General features: G+C 44.7%; 1 protein-coding gene across 3 annotated transcripts in view; it reads right to left on the bottom strand.

Annotated features, from left to right (window-relative positions):
- The window catches only part of LOC132479835 (zinc finger protein 814-like), a 78,028-nt gene that overhangs the window by 45,476 nt on the left and 17,385 nt on the right, over window positions 1–15,167 (bottom strand). For 2 of the 3 annotated variants that reach the window (XR_009530580.1, XM_060083471.1), the window contains exons 1-2: window positions 10,324–10,528; window positions 8,930–9,056 (exon numbers count right to left, since the gene is read on the bottom strand). The exons of the other annotated variant lie outside the window; for it this stretch is intronic. Coding sequence is in view for 1 of the 2 variants with exons in the window: in XM_060083471.1 (XP_059939454.1) it covers window positions 8,930–9,056; window positions 10,324–10,356 (160 nt within the window). In the remaining variant the exon portion in view is untranslated. Of the gene's footprint in view, window positions 1–8,929; window positions 9,057–10,323; window positions 10,529–15,167 lie in introns of those variants that run through there. 3 annotated transcript variants of the gene reach the window in all.

Below are 15,167 nucleotides of genomic sequence, written 5' to 3'. Positions count from 1 at the left end.
CCTCTGTCAATGGCTTTCACTAGGACCACATCTGGTGCTGATCTGTGATACTGTGCACAAGTATATGCCCATGTACCAGAAAATCTTACTGAAACAGTAGCTGGTATTCATGGAACATTAAAGTATACCTGCCTAATGCCATTCAACGATACCTGCACAATGTCATAAAGTACTATAGAGAAAACAATGTGAAGACTACATGAGAGAAGTGGCTTAGAGAGGTGGTAGGGAATAAATCCCAGGCTGCAGTCAGAATAAAAATGAGTAGTCGTAGAAATGACAAGTTGGCAGAGTACCAAGAATGGAGAAAAGACAAAAGAAGTGATTTGGGGCCACTGGCAATAGGGCTAAAACACTAATCACACAAGATATGTTCCTGATATGACTTAAAACACAGACCTGATATCAAGCCATCCCCCAGCTGCCATTCATCTTGGCCAGACTACCTGTGAGCTCTTTTTACTGAGACCAGAGTCATTTCCATCCCGTGAAGCCCCAAGGACTCTCCATCCCCAGTTGAACAACCACATGAGACAGAAATGACACAAGGCCTAATGGAACGTCAGGATGGGTGAGTGGCCAATACGAACCCAGAGGAACTAAGCAAACAACAGACAAAGGAACGGGATTTAAATACTGCAAACAGAAACGTCAGTGGAGCCAGAGAGAAGGATGTACAGTGGATGGAGTACAAAATGCTAGGAAACAAAATGTAAACAAAATGTTAGGTGTTTTTCTCCCCACCTGAAAAACAGGGGATGGGTTAGGAATCCATCTTCCTACCTGAAAAACACTGGATGGAGTAAAAGGTGTTAGGAATCCACTCCCAACCTGACCAACAATGGATGGAGTACAAGGTGTTATGAATCCGTCTCCCCACCTGGTTTTGAGGGCCAGTGTCTCTTTTCCCGCTCTTCATTTTTCTGGTTTTTCACTTTTGGAGAGTGAGATATTTAAGGACTAAGACATTCAAAATCAGCCACTTATATGGAGGAATTTTAAAAGTCATAGTGCACCCCCAAGAATGGCACAGTGAAAAGTGTGCCTTAAGTTTACACCTCATGTTGATATCCAGGAAAGAGTCACCTGAAAACATCAAAAAAAAAGAGAAGCCCCCACCAGCAAACCCTTGTTAAAGTGAATATAGGATCTCCAGAGTTACAATATTATAAGATACAAATGCTCAGTTTTCAATGACAAAAACTCAGAAGACATACAAAGAAACAGGAACGTATGATGCAGTCCAAGAAAAATAACAAACCAAGCGCAACTGTAACTTATAAACAGGTACACAAAAAATAGATGGCGAACTAACTAGAAAGACTTAAAAACAACTGACTAAAGGATGTTCAAATAACTAAAAAAAAAAAAAAAAAAAAAAACAGGTGTACAGAAAAAAAAATGTTGCCTGAACAAAGTGGGAATAACAATAAAGAGGGCTTCCCTGGTGACGCAGTGGTTAAGAATCCGCCTGCGAATGCAGGGGATACGGGTTCAAGCCCTGGTCTGTGAAGATCCCACATGCCACAGAACAAATAAGCCTGTGCACCACACCTACTGAGCCTGCGCTCTAGAGCCCATGAGCCACAACTACTGAGCCCACATGCAACAACTACTGAAGCCCGCGTGCCTAGAGCCCGTGCTCCGCAACAAGAGAAGCTGCCGCAACGAGAAGCCCATGCACCGCAATGAAAAGTAGCCCCTGCTCTCCACAACTAGAGAAAGCCCACGCACGGCAACAAAGACCCAATGCAGTCAAAAATAAATGAATAACTTTACAAAAAAAAGAAAAAAAAGAAAAAGTATAAGTATTGTAAAAATGGAAATTTGGGAACTGAAAAGTACAATTGCTAAAAAAAAAATAGGTGTACAGGAAAAAAGTGTTGCCTGAACAAAGTAGGAATAACAATAAAGAGATAGAAAGTATAAGTATTGTAAAAAAGGAAATTTGGGAACTGAAAAGTACAAATGCTGAAGTGAAAAAAAAATTAAAAACACTAGAGGGATTCAGAACAGAAAAACATAGCACACTTATGGATTGATATGAATAGGAACATCCAAAAATCTAAATAAACTCCAAGCAGAATAGACTGTGAGAGCCATACTGCAGCACATTATAATAAAACTGTTGAAATGCAGAGACAAAGAATCTTGAAATCAGTGAGAGAAGTGACTCATTCCAGACAAGGGATCCCCAAGAAGGTTATCAGCACATTTCTAATCAGAAATCTGGCCAGAAAGCAGTGGGCTGATATATTTAAATTGTTGAAGGAAAACAACGTGTCAACCAATAAACCTACATCAGGGAAGCATCCTTCAAAAACTAAGGAAAATTAACATATTCCAACGTAAACGAAAGCTAAAGAAGTTCTTTAACACTAGACTTGCCTTGCAGCAAAAGCTAAATGGATTCTTTCAGGTTGAAATGAAAAAAACACTAAACGATAATTCAAAGCTATATGAAGAAATAATGATCTCTGATAAAGGTAAATCCACAGAAAATTATAAAAGCTACTGTGATTATAAGTTTATAATAGCACTTTTTCTTTTGCTACCTGATTGCAGAGAATCATGCATTTAAAGAAACCATCGTCTCAGGTTAAACACGACGCATACAAGTATGTAATTTTGTAAAATCAATACTAGAAAATGGTGGGCATAGAGCACTACAGGAGCAGAGATGGTTTTGTGATGTTATCGATGGTGAGCTGGTGTAAATGAACATTAGTATGCTGGTAGGTGTAGGGTATAAAATGTAATCCCCATGGTAACTACAAATCATCATAGAATGTACACAAAGGAAAGGAAAAGACAATTAAAACATATCACTAGGGCTTCCCTGGTGGCGCAGTGGTTGAGAGTCCGCCTGCCGATGCAGGGGACACGGGTTCGAGCCTCGGTCCGGAAAGATCCCACATGCTGTGGAGCAGTTGGGCCCGTGAACCATGGCCCCTGGGCCTGCGCGTCCGGAGCCTGTGCTCTGCGACGGGAGAGTCCACAACAGTGAGAGGCCCGCATACCGCCAAAAACAAGACAAAACAAAAAGAAAACATATCACTAAACAAATTTAACTGAATACAAAAGGAGAAAATAACAAAAAATAAGGAACAACGAGCGCTACGGCATACAGAAAACAAAGAGCAAAACGACAAAAATACCTCTTATCAGTAATTGCTCTAAACGTAAATGGATTAAACTCTCAAAGCAAAAGACAGACAGATTTTTTATAATGATCCAACTGTATGCTGTTGACAAAAGTCAATTAAATTGAAAATGAAAGGTTAGAAAGAGATTTTTCATGCAACTAGTAACCAACAGAATACAGGGGTGGCTATTATTCATATGAAACAATAAAGAAGTCTAGGGACTTCCCTGGTGGTGCAGTGGTTGAGAATCTGCCTGCCAATGTAGGGGACACAGGTTCAATCCCTTGTCTGGGAAGATCCCACATGCCGTGGAGCAACTAAGCCCGTGCGTCACAACTACTGAGCCCATGTGCCACAACTACTCAAGCCCACACGCCTAGAGCCCATGCTCTGCAACGAGAAGCCACCACAATGAAAAGCCTGCGTGCCGCAATGATGACCCAATGCAGCCAAAAATAAATACATAAAATAAATAAATTTTTAGAAAGGGCTTCCCTGGTGGCGCAGTGGTTGGGGGTCTGCCTGCCAATGCAGGGAATGCGGGTTCATGCCCCAGTCCAGGAAGATCCCACATGCCGTGGAGCAGCTGGGCCTGTGAGCCATGGCCGCCGAGCCTGCACGTCCAGAGCCTGTGCTCCGCAATGGGAGAGGCCACAACAGTGAGAGGCCTGTGTACCGCAAAAGAAAAAAAAAAAAAAAAAAAAGACCCAACGCAGCCAAACATAAATAAATAAAAAAATAAAAATAAGTATATATACACACCTCATAATAGACAATCGAAAGATATGAAGCAGGGCTTCCCTGGTGGCGCAGTGGTTGAGAATCTGCCTGCTAATGCAGGGGACACGGGTTCGAGCCCTGGTCTGGGAAGATCCCACATGCCGCAGAGCAACTGGGCCCGTGAGCCACAACTACTGAGCCTGCGCGTCTGGAGCCTGTGCTCCGCAACAGGAGAGGCTGCGATAGTGAGAGGCCCGCGCACCGCGATGAAAAGTGGCCCCCGCTTGCCGCAACTAGAGAAAGCCCTCGCACAGGAATGAAGACCCAACACAGCCAAAAGTAAATAAATAAATTTTTTAAAAAAGATATGAAGCAAAACCTTACAGAACTGAAAAGAGAAACAGTTCTACTATAGTATTGGGACACATCAATGCTCTGCTCTCAGCAATAGACAGGAACAATAGTTTAAATTAGATCAAGATCATACAAACTGTCCTCTCCGACTGAAGCAGACTGAAGATAGAGATCAATCACATATGGAAAACTTAAATATCCACAAATTTCTGGAAATTAAACATGCTTTGAAACAACCAATGGGTCCATGAAAAAAAAAAAAAACACAGGAAACTAGAAAATACTTAAGAGACTAAAGAAAACAATAATATAACATACTAAAACTTATAGAAAGCCACAAAAGCAGTACTAAGGAGAAAATTTACATCTATAAATGCTTACATATAAACAAAGAAATATCATCAATCAACAACTTACCTTTACAACTTGAGGAACTACAAAACAAACAAACTAAACAAAGCCTTCTGAAAAAAGAAATGATGAAGATTAGAAAAACAAAATATCCAGAACATTCTGTTCTTAACAAAGCCTGCCCTCAGTAGAAACTACTTAACCAGAGCCTAACCTACTGTCATTTTATCAGAGCCTAACTTACCTGGGAAAGAGGAAATACCCAACTACAGCCCCCAATACCCATCCTGTCCCAACGAAGGGAGGGAAAATTAAATTAAGAAGAAGTTGTGAAGTTCAGGATCCAGACACACAGGCTCATTAAAAGATTGAAAATTAAATAATGAATGCTAACAGCAACATGCATGCTTCTGCTCTCCACATCTTACCAACACATCAATAAAGGCCTATCTACAATGGTTCCTTTTAGGGAATACATCATGCCAGTTACAAAGAAAAAAATTACAGGGCCAACTAAAAGGCCAAAAATCAAATTCTGAAAAGGCAAAGGAAGCTTCAGAACTAGAATCAGATATCACAGGGAGGGACTTCTCTAGGGATCCAGCGGTTAAATCTCCACAGTTCCACTGTAGGGGGCACTGTTTCGATCCCTGGTAAGGGAACTAAGATCTTGCATGCTGGGGAGGGGAAGGGAAGGGGAGGGGAGGGGATGGGGGGAGGGGAAGGGAGGGGGAGGGGAAGGGAAGGGGAGGGGAGGGGATGCGGGAGGGGAGGGGAGGGGGGAGGGGAGGAAGAAAGAAAGGAGGGAGGGAGGGAGATCACAGGGATGTTGGAAAGATCAAATTGGTAATGTAAAACAATTATGATTAATACACTAATTAATGCCTGCTAATGGATAAAGCAGACAGCATACAAGACAAGAAAAGCAATGCACGCAGAGACGAAAATTCTAATAAAGAACCAAAAGGAAATGCTGGAGATCAAAAAGAACAGAAGAGGAATGAAGAATGAATAGGATGGGCTTATTACAACTGGACACAGCTCAGGAAAGAATCTCTCAGCTTGAGGTTCTTGTAGTAGAAACTTCTAAAACTGGACAACAAAGAGAAAAAGGGCTAAAAAAAAGAATCTAAAAACTGTATAACACCTGCAAATGCTTTAACATACATATATAGAAACATCAAAGGAAAAAAAGAATAAGGAATAGAAAAAGTATTTCAAGCAATAATGATGGAGAATTTCCACCAAATTAATGTCAGACACCAACCCACAGATCCAGGAAGCTCAGAGAACATCAAGCAGGTTTAATGCCAAAAAACTACACCTAACCTGGGGCTTGCCTGGTGGCACAGTGATTAAGAACCCACCTGCCAATGCAGGGGACACAGGTTCAAGCCCTGGTCCAGGAAGATCCCAAATGCTGCGGAGCAACTAAGCCTGTGTGCCACAACTACTGAGCCTGCACTCTAGAGCCCGCAAGCCACAACTACTGAGTCCACATGCCACAACTACTGAAGCCTGCGAACCTACAGCCCGTGCTCCACAAGAGGAGCCACGACAATGAGAAGCCCACACACCACGATGAAGAGTAGCCCCCGCTCACCACAACTAGAGAAAGCCCACACACAGAAACGAAGACCCAACACAGCCATAAATAAATAAATAAATAAATTTTAAAAAAACAAAAAACTACACGTAAGCATATCACATTCAAATACAGAAGAAAAAAAATCCCAAAAGAAATCAGAGGAATAAACACTTTAGTCATGGGGAAGCAACAAAAAGAATAACATCTGAATTTTCAGAAATCATGCAAACAAGAGAAAGGAGTGAAACGTTTAAAGTTTGGCAGGAGTGGGGTGGGGGGTTGGCCAACGTGAGCCTAGAATTCAGAATGCAATAAAATTACTCTTCACTCTTCAACAGTGATGGTGAAATAAACACTTTCTTAGATGCACAAAAATCGTGAGAATTCATTTAAAAAAAGTTCTTTAGAGAGATGGAAAATAATACAGATCAGAAATTTGGGTTTCACAGAGAAAGGAAGAGCACTGTGGAATTTTAAAAGTTTCACTGACATAAAATTGATGTGGAACATTGTATTTGTTTAAGCTGTACAACATAATTTGATATGTGTATACACTGTGCAGTGATTACAGTAAGTTTAGTAAACACCACAATACAATTTTTTTCTTCTGATGAGAACTTTTAGGATTTACTCTCTAAGCAAGTTTGAAATACACCATACAGTATAATTAACTATAATCACTAAGCTATGCATTACATCCCCAGGACTTATTCACGTTACAAGTAGAAGTCTGTAGTTTCTGACACCATTCACGCATTTCATCTAACCCTGTTCACCCATCCCCTACTCTGGCAACCACTAATTTCTGTTTGTCTCTGAGTTTGGGGTGTGTGTGGTTTTTTTTTTCTTTAAAGATTCCAGGGATGTCCCCAGTTGTCCAGTGGTAAAGAATGCACCTTCCAATGCAGACGACGCAGGTTCAAGTCCCTGGTCGGGAAACTAAGATCTGACATTCTGCGGGAAAACCAAGCACGCAAGCCACAACTACTGAGCTCACGCACCTCAACTGGAAACTGTGTGCCACAAATATAGAGCCCACAAACCCTGGAACCTGCGTACCACATCTAGAGAAGAGAAAAACCTGCACACCACAACTGGAGAGAAGTTTGCGCCCCAACGAAGAGCCCAAGCATCCCAACGAAAGATTCTGCATGCCTCGATGAAGATCCCACGTGCCGCAACTAAGACTCTGTTGTAGCCAAAAGGAAAAGATTCCACATGTATGTGTAATTATGGAGTACAACTGACTCTTGAACAACATGGGTTAGAACTGCATGGATCCACTTACACATGGTTACGTTTAATTAAATAAACACAGCACCACATGATCTGTAGTTGAATGAATCCACAAATGCAAAACTTCAGAATCACAGTGCTGACTGTGAAACTTCATCATCTGCAGATTTCAGTATATGCAGGGGCTCCTGAAATCAATCCTCTCTGGAAACTGGCAAACAACTGTATTTGTCTTTCCCTGTCAGACTTATTTCACTTAGCATAATGCCCTCAAGGTCCATCCATGTTATTACAAATGGCAGGATTTCTTTCTTTTTTAATGGCTGAACAATATTGAGTAGTGTTCCATATACAGCACATTTGTTACCCATTCGTCCATCAATGGACACTTAGGTACTTTTCATGTCTCAGATAGTGTAAATAATGCTGCAATAAACAGGGGGTACAGATACCTTGTTTTTTTATTTAATAAATTTATTTATTTATTTTTGGCTGCTTTGGGTCTTCGTTACTGCACACGGGCTTTCTCTAGCTGTGGCGAGCAGGGGATACTCTTCGTTGTGGTGCATGGGCTTCTCATTGCAGTGGCTTCTCTTGTTGCAGAGTATGGGCTCTAGAGCGCAGGCTCAGCAGTTGTGACACACGGGCTTAGTTGCTCCACGGCACGTGGGATCTTCCCAGACCAGGGCTCGAACCTGTGTCCCCTGCATTGGCAGGTGGATTCTTAACCACTGCGCCACCAGGGAAGTCCCCAGATATCTTTTTGATATGATTTCACACCCTTTGGATAAACACACAGAGGTGGAATTGCTGGATCATACTGTAGTTCCTTATTTAATACTTTAAGGACTTCCCTGCAGTGCAGTGGTTAAGAACCTGCCTGCTAATGCAGGGGACATGGGTTCGAGCCCTGGTCTGGGAAGATCCCACATGCCGCAGAGCAACTAAGCCCAAGCACCGCAACTACTGATCCTGCGCTATAGAGCCTGCACACCACAAGTGCTGAAGCTCACATGCCTAGATCCTGTGCTCCACAAGAGAAGCCACTGCAATGAGAAGCCCACACACCACAAAGAAGAGTAGCTCTCACTCGGCTCAACTAGAGAAAGCCCACACGCAATGAAGACCCAATGTAGCCATAAATAAATAAATAGATAGATAGACAGACAGACAGACAGACAGACAGATAGATAGATAGATAGATAGATAATGTTGGGTGCAGAAATGGAGCAAACTTTAGGTAGTATGGATCCATACCGTCATTTGGCCCAAGAGAGGGCAAGCAAGGAGGGATCTCTAAAGCGGACTGCAACACTGCTGAACCCGAATGGTCACCTGCAAGACTTTGGGGCTACAAGTTTCATGGCACTAAGGAGTAGGGATGCACTCTGCCTAGCCATTGTAACCGCAGGGCTTAACTTTAAGAAGAAAGCAGTGCCCATGGTCCAGATGTGAGAAGGACAGAACTACCCTTGGCGAAAAGGAGAAAGGCAGAGCCTAGCTCAGAGGATGGGGATGGGTGTGAGGGCCTTACCCAGCATGCAGACAAGGGCAAAGTTCTCCAGCATGACATCAAGGTACAGGTGTATCTGAACCTCATCAAGCAGACACCATTCCTCCCAGGAGAAGTACACGGCCACATCCTCAAAGGTCACACTGCCCTGGTATAACAGGGACAAATATAACCATGAACAGTCTCATTCCTGAAAACCCACAATCCAACTTCCCACACATTTCCCCTACTGCCCAATGAGATGGAGCCACTTGAGACCTGGGGGAGAAAACCTCCCTCCTCTGATCTGAACCTCGCATTGCCTCCAGAACACACAGGCAGTCATTTCAAGTCTAACGCCAGTTCTTCCCTGTTTATTTCCATCAGAAAAAAGGAGACCTGCACTTACCTAAACAAGCGCAGCCTCACCTGAAAACACTGCCACAGGGACTTCCCTCGTGGTCCAGTGGTTAAGGCTACGAGTTTCCACTTCAGGGGGCACAGGTTCAATCCCTGGTGGGAGAACTAAGGATCCCGCATGCCGTGTGGTGGGGCCAAAAAAACAACATTAAAAAAACACTGCCACATCCTGGTACCGGTTCCAGGAGTAACCTTCCACACCTCCTTCCATTAGTGGTGGGAAACTAGAACCCCCTCCACAAAAGCTGGCCTGCACTCAGGAAACCAAGCACGGGGTTCTCCAGGGTCCCCAAACCCAAGTGCTGGGAGAATGGCAGGTGAAGAGTCCTAAGATACCTCAAATACAGAGAGTGTGTGCGTGGGGGGTGAGAACAAGTGAGGGACTGGGACAACCTCCACTTGCCCAAAGTGCTTCTCCAGTCCATGGAATCTGTGGGAAAAGGCAGGCGATGGAGGAAAGTGACCTAGGCAGCGCTTCAGGGGCTCACACCTTCCCTGGACCTGTGCCCAGTACCGGAGCCAGGTAAGCTCGGGCTGACTTGCTAACCTCTCCTCTGTGCCTCCATCCTCAGCGCTCCCACCTACCAGTTGTGACCCTGAAAAAAGCCACAACTTCCCTCTGCCTCAGTGTCCTCATCACTCCCCTACATTCTGCTTTCCGCTGAACACTTTGGATTATTTTTAAAAGCCTAGCTCGGGTTGTGCCCTTCCTTTATTCAAAACTCTCCACCGCTCCCAGGGCCCTAAGAAGAGAAACACAACCACTCATCTACCACTCCAGGTGCAGCCTGGCCTCAAACTGCGTTCCTCGTAGAAACAAGATGGACTCCGGGTTCCCGAATATCCTGCTTCAGTTTTATCTCCAAGCCTCACTCAGACCACATTACAACGGTGGTCAGAAATAGGGACACCACCCCTGCAGGCCTCACTGTCCTGGACCAGACGCCTCTCAATCAGGGGTTTCGTATTCGGGTGGGGAAACGGGCAGGGGAGAACCCGGAGCCCGCAGCATTTACCTGAGCAGGGTCCGTCAGCGCAGTCGCCGCCATCGGAGCTCCTGGGAGGAGAGGAGTGGCGACAGTCGAGGGATCCGGTCGGACTTTGTACCGATGCACCCCGCAGGCGGCGGTGTCCCCAACAGTCAGGCCGTCCCTTTGCAGTGTGTACAAAGCCTCCTCTTGCGTCTTCTTGGCCCGTCACCTCGCTCCCATCACCGTACACTCCGACCTTCCGACTAGCTCCACGATCAAAATGGGCGCCACGAGGACGCCGGAAGTTCTTCTCCCGGAGGTTCGCCCTCCCGGAAATGCCCCCTTCCTGGATTTTCATTGGATGAACGTCGCTGCCTTAGCGCAAACTCTTCTGGGTAATGTAGTGCCAAGTACTCAAGGAAGGTCACCCCGCACCTGAATCGCCGAGAAAAAGCCAAGCTGCACCACGGAAACACTGTAATAAAATAACCTCTAGGGAGGGAAAGGGGCTCCTATTTTCTTAAGGGAGCGGGGAAGGTTTGTTGTTCTTTTTCTAATTCTCATAGGTAGTAGTTTAGGGGCTCCAATCTTCTTAAGGGGGAAGGAAACCTTTGTCATTCTTCTTTTTCTAATTCTCATAGGTAGTAGGTTAGGCTATTTATTGGAGATGTCTCTTGTTCCTTGAGGCCTGCATTGCTATAGACATCCCTCCTAGAATTGCTTTTGCTTCATCCCATAAATTTTGGAGTGCTGTGCTTCAGTTTACATTTGTCTTAAGATATTTTCTGCTTTCCCATTTGATTTCTTCACTGACCCATTGGTTTTTTAGTAGCATGTTATTTAGACTCCACATATTTGTTCTTTTCCCGTTTTCCTTATTGTAGTTGATTTCTGGAGAGATCCCTGCTCGCCTAGTGGTTAGGATTCAGCACTTTCATTGCCGTGGCAGGGTTCCATCCCTGTTCAGGGAACTGAGATCCCACAAGTCATGTTACAGGCCCCCCCCCAAAATAATAATAATTACTGTAGTTGTGTTTTTGATGTCATGTTTTACATCTTTGTGCTTATCCTGTTGTGTGTAGTTCTACTTCCATCTACATTTTTTAAAAAATCTACTTACCAGCTTATTTAAACGACCTTCATTCTTTACTATATATTTGCCTTCCCTATTGGGATTTTCCCTTTCCTGAAGATTATTACTTATTTTCCATTTAGAGAAGACTCTTCAACATTTCTATTATGGTAGGATTAGTATTGATTAATTCTTTTGGGTTTTGCTGATCTGGGAAGTTCTTTATCTCTCCTCTTCTAAATGATAATCTTGCTGGGTAGAGTATCCTAGGTTGCAGCTTTCTCCCTTCCAGCACTTTGAATATATCCTGCCATTCCCTTCTGGCCTACAAAGTGTCTGCAGAGAAAACAGCTGATAGCATTATTGGGATTCCCTAGTTTATTGGGATTCCCTAGTTTATGACTCTTTCTTTTTCTCTTGATGCATTGAGAACTCTGTCTTCAGCTTTTGCCATTTTCTTATGACATGTCTTGGTATGGGTCTGTTTGGGTTCATCTTGTTTGGGATCCTGTGTATCAATACTTCCTGTACCTGAATACCAGTTTCCTTCTTCAGGTAAAGGAAGTTTTCAGCCATAATGTCTTGAAAAATATTTTTGTTCCCATGCTCCCTCTCTTTTCCTTCTGGAACCCCTATAATTCGAATATTGGAACACAATGTTATCCTAGAGATCTTGTACATTCCTTTCATTTTAAAAAATAGTTTTTCTGTCTGCTTTCCTGATTCTGTGATTTCCATTATTCTATCTTCCAGACCACTTATGCAATCTCTGTATCTCTTCCTCTGCTGTTCATTCCTGCTAGCGTGCTTTTTATTTGAGCCATTGAACTTTTCTTTTTTTTTTTGGCCGCTCCACGCAGCTTGTTGGATCTCAGTTCCCCAACCAGGGATTGATTCCAGGCCACCGCAGTGAAAGCCCAGAATACTAACCACTAGGCCACCAGAGAACTCCCTTGAAGTATTTATTTTTCATTGGGTCTCCTTTTGTTTTCTAGTTCTCTGTTAAAATGTCCAGTGTTTAGGTCAATTATTTTTCCTAGTTCAGTTAATATTTTTATTACCAGTGTTTTGAATCATTTACATTGTAAGTTATTTCTGTTTCATTGTTTATTCTTTCAGGGGTTTTCTCTTTCTCTCAATTGAGAGTATTTCATTGGCAATTTTCATTTTATTTAACTTTCTCTACCTCTATAAACTTAGGTGATACAGTTTCCCTTTGGGGTCTTGAAGGGGTGTCCTTCTGAGGGACTATGACTATGCAGAGTGGGTATACCCAATGCTTTTGGTGGGAGGGCTGGATTTGATGTGGGTGCAAGTCACGTCTTTCCGCAGAGCATGATGGCAGCTATCACCACAGTAAGGGCTGAGCCTGGAGACTGAGGGACTACAGCCAGCACCGGGTGTGAGACCTGATCCCAAGTTGCAGGAACAGAAGCCATGAGGGCTGGGCTGGGGCTGGCTCTGTTCCCATTAAGTGTGTGTCCTTCCCTCTCCCCACACTGGGACTTTAGCCACAGGAAGGGAGTGCTGAAGCACGTGGGGTTTTCATGCATACAGGGGCCTGGTATGCTGCCTGTGTAGGCCTCTGTGGCTATGCTCAGATGCAACCTAGAGTCTTTTTCCCCAGTTGTGGCTGCCCCAGATCCAGTGCTGCACTGTGGCATGCAGTGGGCTGGAGCATTGTCTTGGCTTGGACAGGGTGCACTGGACTGGGGACCATGGTGAAGTGATCATAGTGAACTCAACAGCTGCTAGAGGCCTCTCTCTGCCCTGCATTGGAAACAAGACCTCTTGCTCTCTCACAGCTGATCCGCAGCTCCAGTCTCCCTCACTCCCTCTGGGTTGCGGCACCACTCCATAGGGAGGAGGCGGCCCCTGTGGTTTCTGTGCATGGACGGTGCGGTGGGTGAGCTGTGGCCAACCAGCTGCCGTCAGAAGACTGGGCTGCTTCCGATATACCTGGGGAGTAAGTGCCAAGAATGGCTACCAAAGCCCCACTCTGACTCTGCACTGGGACCAGGTTGCCTCTGCTTCCAAAGGTCGACTCTTTTCCCAGGTCTTGGCGGCCACACATGCAGTCCCGTGCTCTGGCATGGAGTTAGTGAGGCCAGAGCATGTGCTCCACTGTGACTTGGGTGTGCTAAGATCCTGGCCACCAGAAACCTGCAAAAACCTGCTAATGCAGACCTCTCTCTGCCTGGCCGCAGGGACAGGCATTTGCTCCTCCCAAGCAAAATCCAGGCTCCTCCAGCCTTTCTATCTGTCCCAGTGGTCCTCCATCCCGTCAGGGAGGCTTGTCTCCACAACATAGACACGAGGACTGGAACACCTAGTCTGTACTTCAAGCCACTCCCTCCCCAGGGAGTGAGCTCACTGCCCGAGTGATCCCCCCTCCTCTCTGAGTCCCACATCTCCTGACCCCAGTGCTTTTCTTCCCTTCCTGCCCAGTTACATGTGTATGTTTCTTACAGCCTTGGTTGTACAGGAGTCCGTCTGCCAGTTTTCAGTGAGGATTGTTCCAAAGTGTATTTTTGATGTGTTCGTGGGGGAACGTGAGCTCCATGCCCTCCTACACTGCCACCTTGATTTCCTCTCAGCTGGTCCATAATGAACAAAAACAACCAAATGAAAAATGAATCTATATTGTTTGGAGGACAAGCCTGCTTAGCCCAGTTTTATCAAGAAACCTGAAAAGCCAGTTTAGTAAGAATAACTCCCCCATTGATATCTGATCAAACACCCATTTCCTACCCTTGATATCTGATCTGAATAGCAAGATTAAGTCAGTTTAGCAAGAACACCCGTTACCCTGTTTTCTGTTGGTAATTTTCCATCCACTGACTCCTTCACTCTACTTCTTGGCTATAAATCCTCAGCTGTCTTTACTTAATGTTGAACTCAATCTTTCAGTCTTTGGGGACTCCTTTAAAGAACACCTTGCCTATCCTGATACCCTGTGACCCTCCACCCAAGAGCCCTGCTCATACCCTACACCCCATGTTGAGGGACAAGAGTATATTTTACTGGGAACCAACATTGATGGCTTTCCTGTGAATGACCCCATTTACCTACCCAATCTACCTAGTGATACCTAGTAATTATTATTACTCCAGTTTGTGAAAGGAGTCTGCAACTTAGAGAGGTGGAGGGACTTTCACAAAGGTACACAGCTCTCAGACCTTTGATGAGAGTGATTCCTCTACGCTGCACCTGTCCAATGGCATCTCTTTGGGCCCTTCCAGCGGGCACTCCATCTGCTGTGTCCCAATCATGAAGTACACACACCTGACGTCTGCATTTCCACCAGGGCCTCCATCTCCACTATCCCCAGTGCACACCACCTCTCTGCAAACAGCCTCCCTCTTAGGAAGTTCTTCACAGGGACAGCAGCACCACCCAGCAACACACACAGGTCTTCGGTTTCACCTCAGATGTGACACAGGCCTCCACCACTACATGCAGTGATTTGTTTCCAAGGTCATGTCCATCTTCATGAACCTGCTTCATGATGTACCTGTGTCCAAATTTTCCCAGTCACTATTCTGAGCACTGTAAGGGACCCTGAAGGCCTAGGAATGTCCACTGTAGCCCTCTCCCAGTCCCCAAGGCTCTTCCTAACTCTAGGACCCACTGCCTAACTGTTCCTCCTACCCACCAGAAAAATGTCACCAAATAATGATTGCTAATCATGAAGAACGTGCCCACATCTCCTCGGGATTCATGCTTGACAAACCTAAGTCTAACTGCTATGTGCTGAATGCAGGCTGACACCTCCCATAAAGCCTGTAAAGCCCCAAGTCCTTCTGCTTGCTTGACA

The sequence above is a fragment of the Mesoplodon densirostris genome, chromosome 19 (assembly GCF_025265405.1).
Source record: "Mesoplodon densirostris isolate mMesDen1 chromosome 19, mMesDen1 primary haplotype, whole genome shotgun sequence".
Taxonomy (NCBI): domain Eukaryota; kingdom Metazoa; phylum Chordata; class Mammalia; order Artiodactyla; family Ziphiidae; genus Mesoplodon; species Mesoplodon densirostris.
This window is presented reverse-complemented; position numbering and strand designations above follow the sequence as displayed.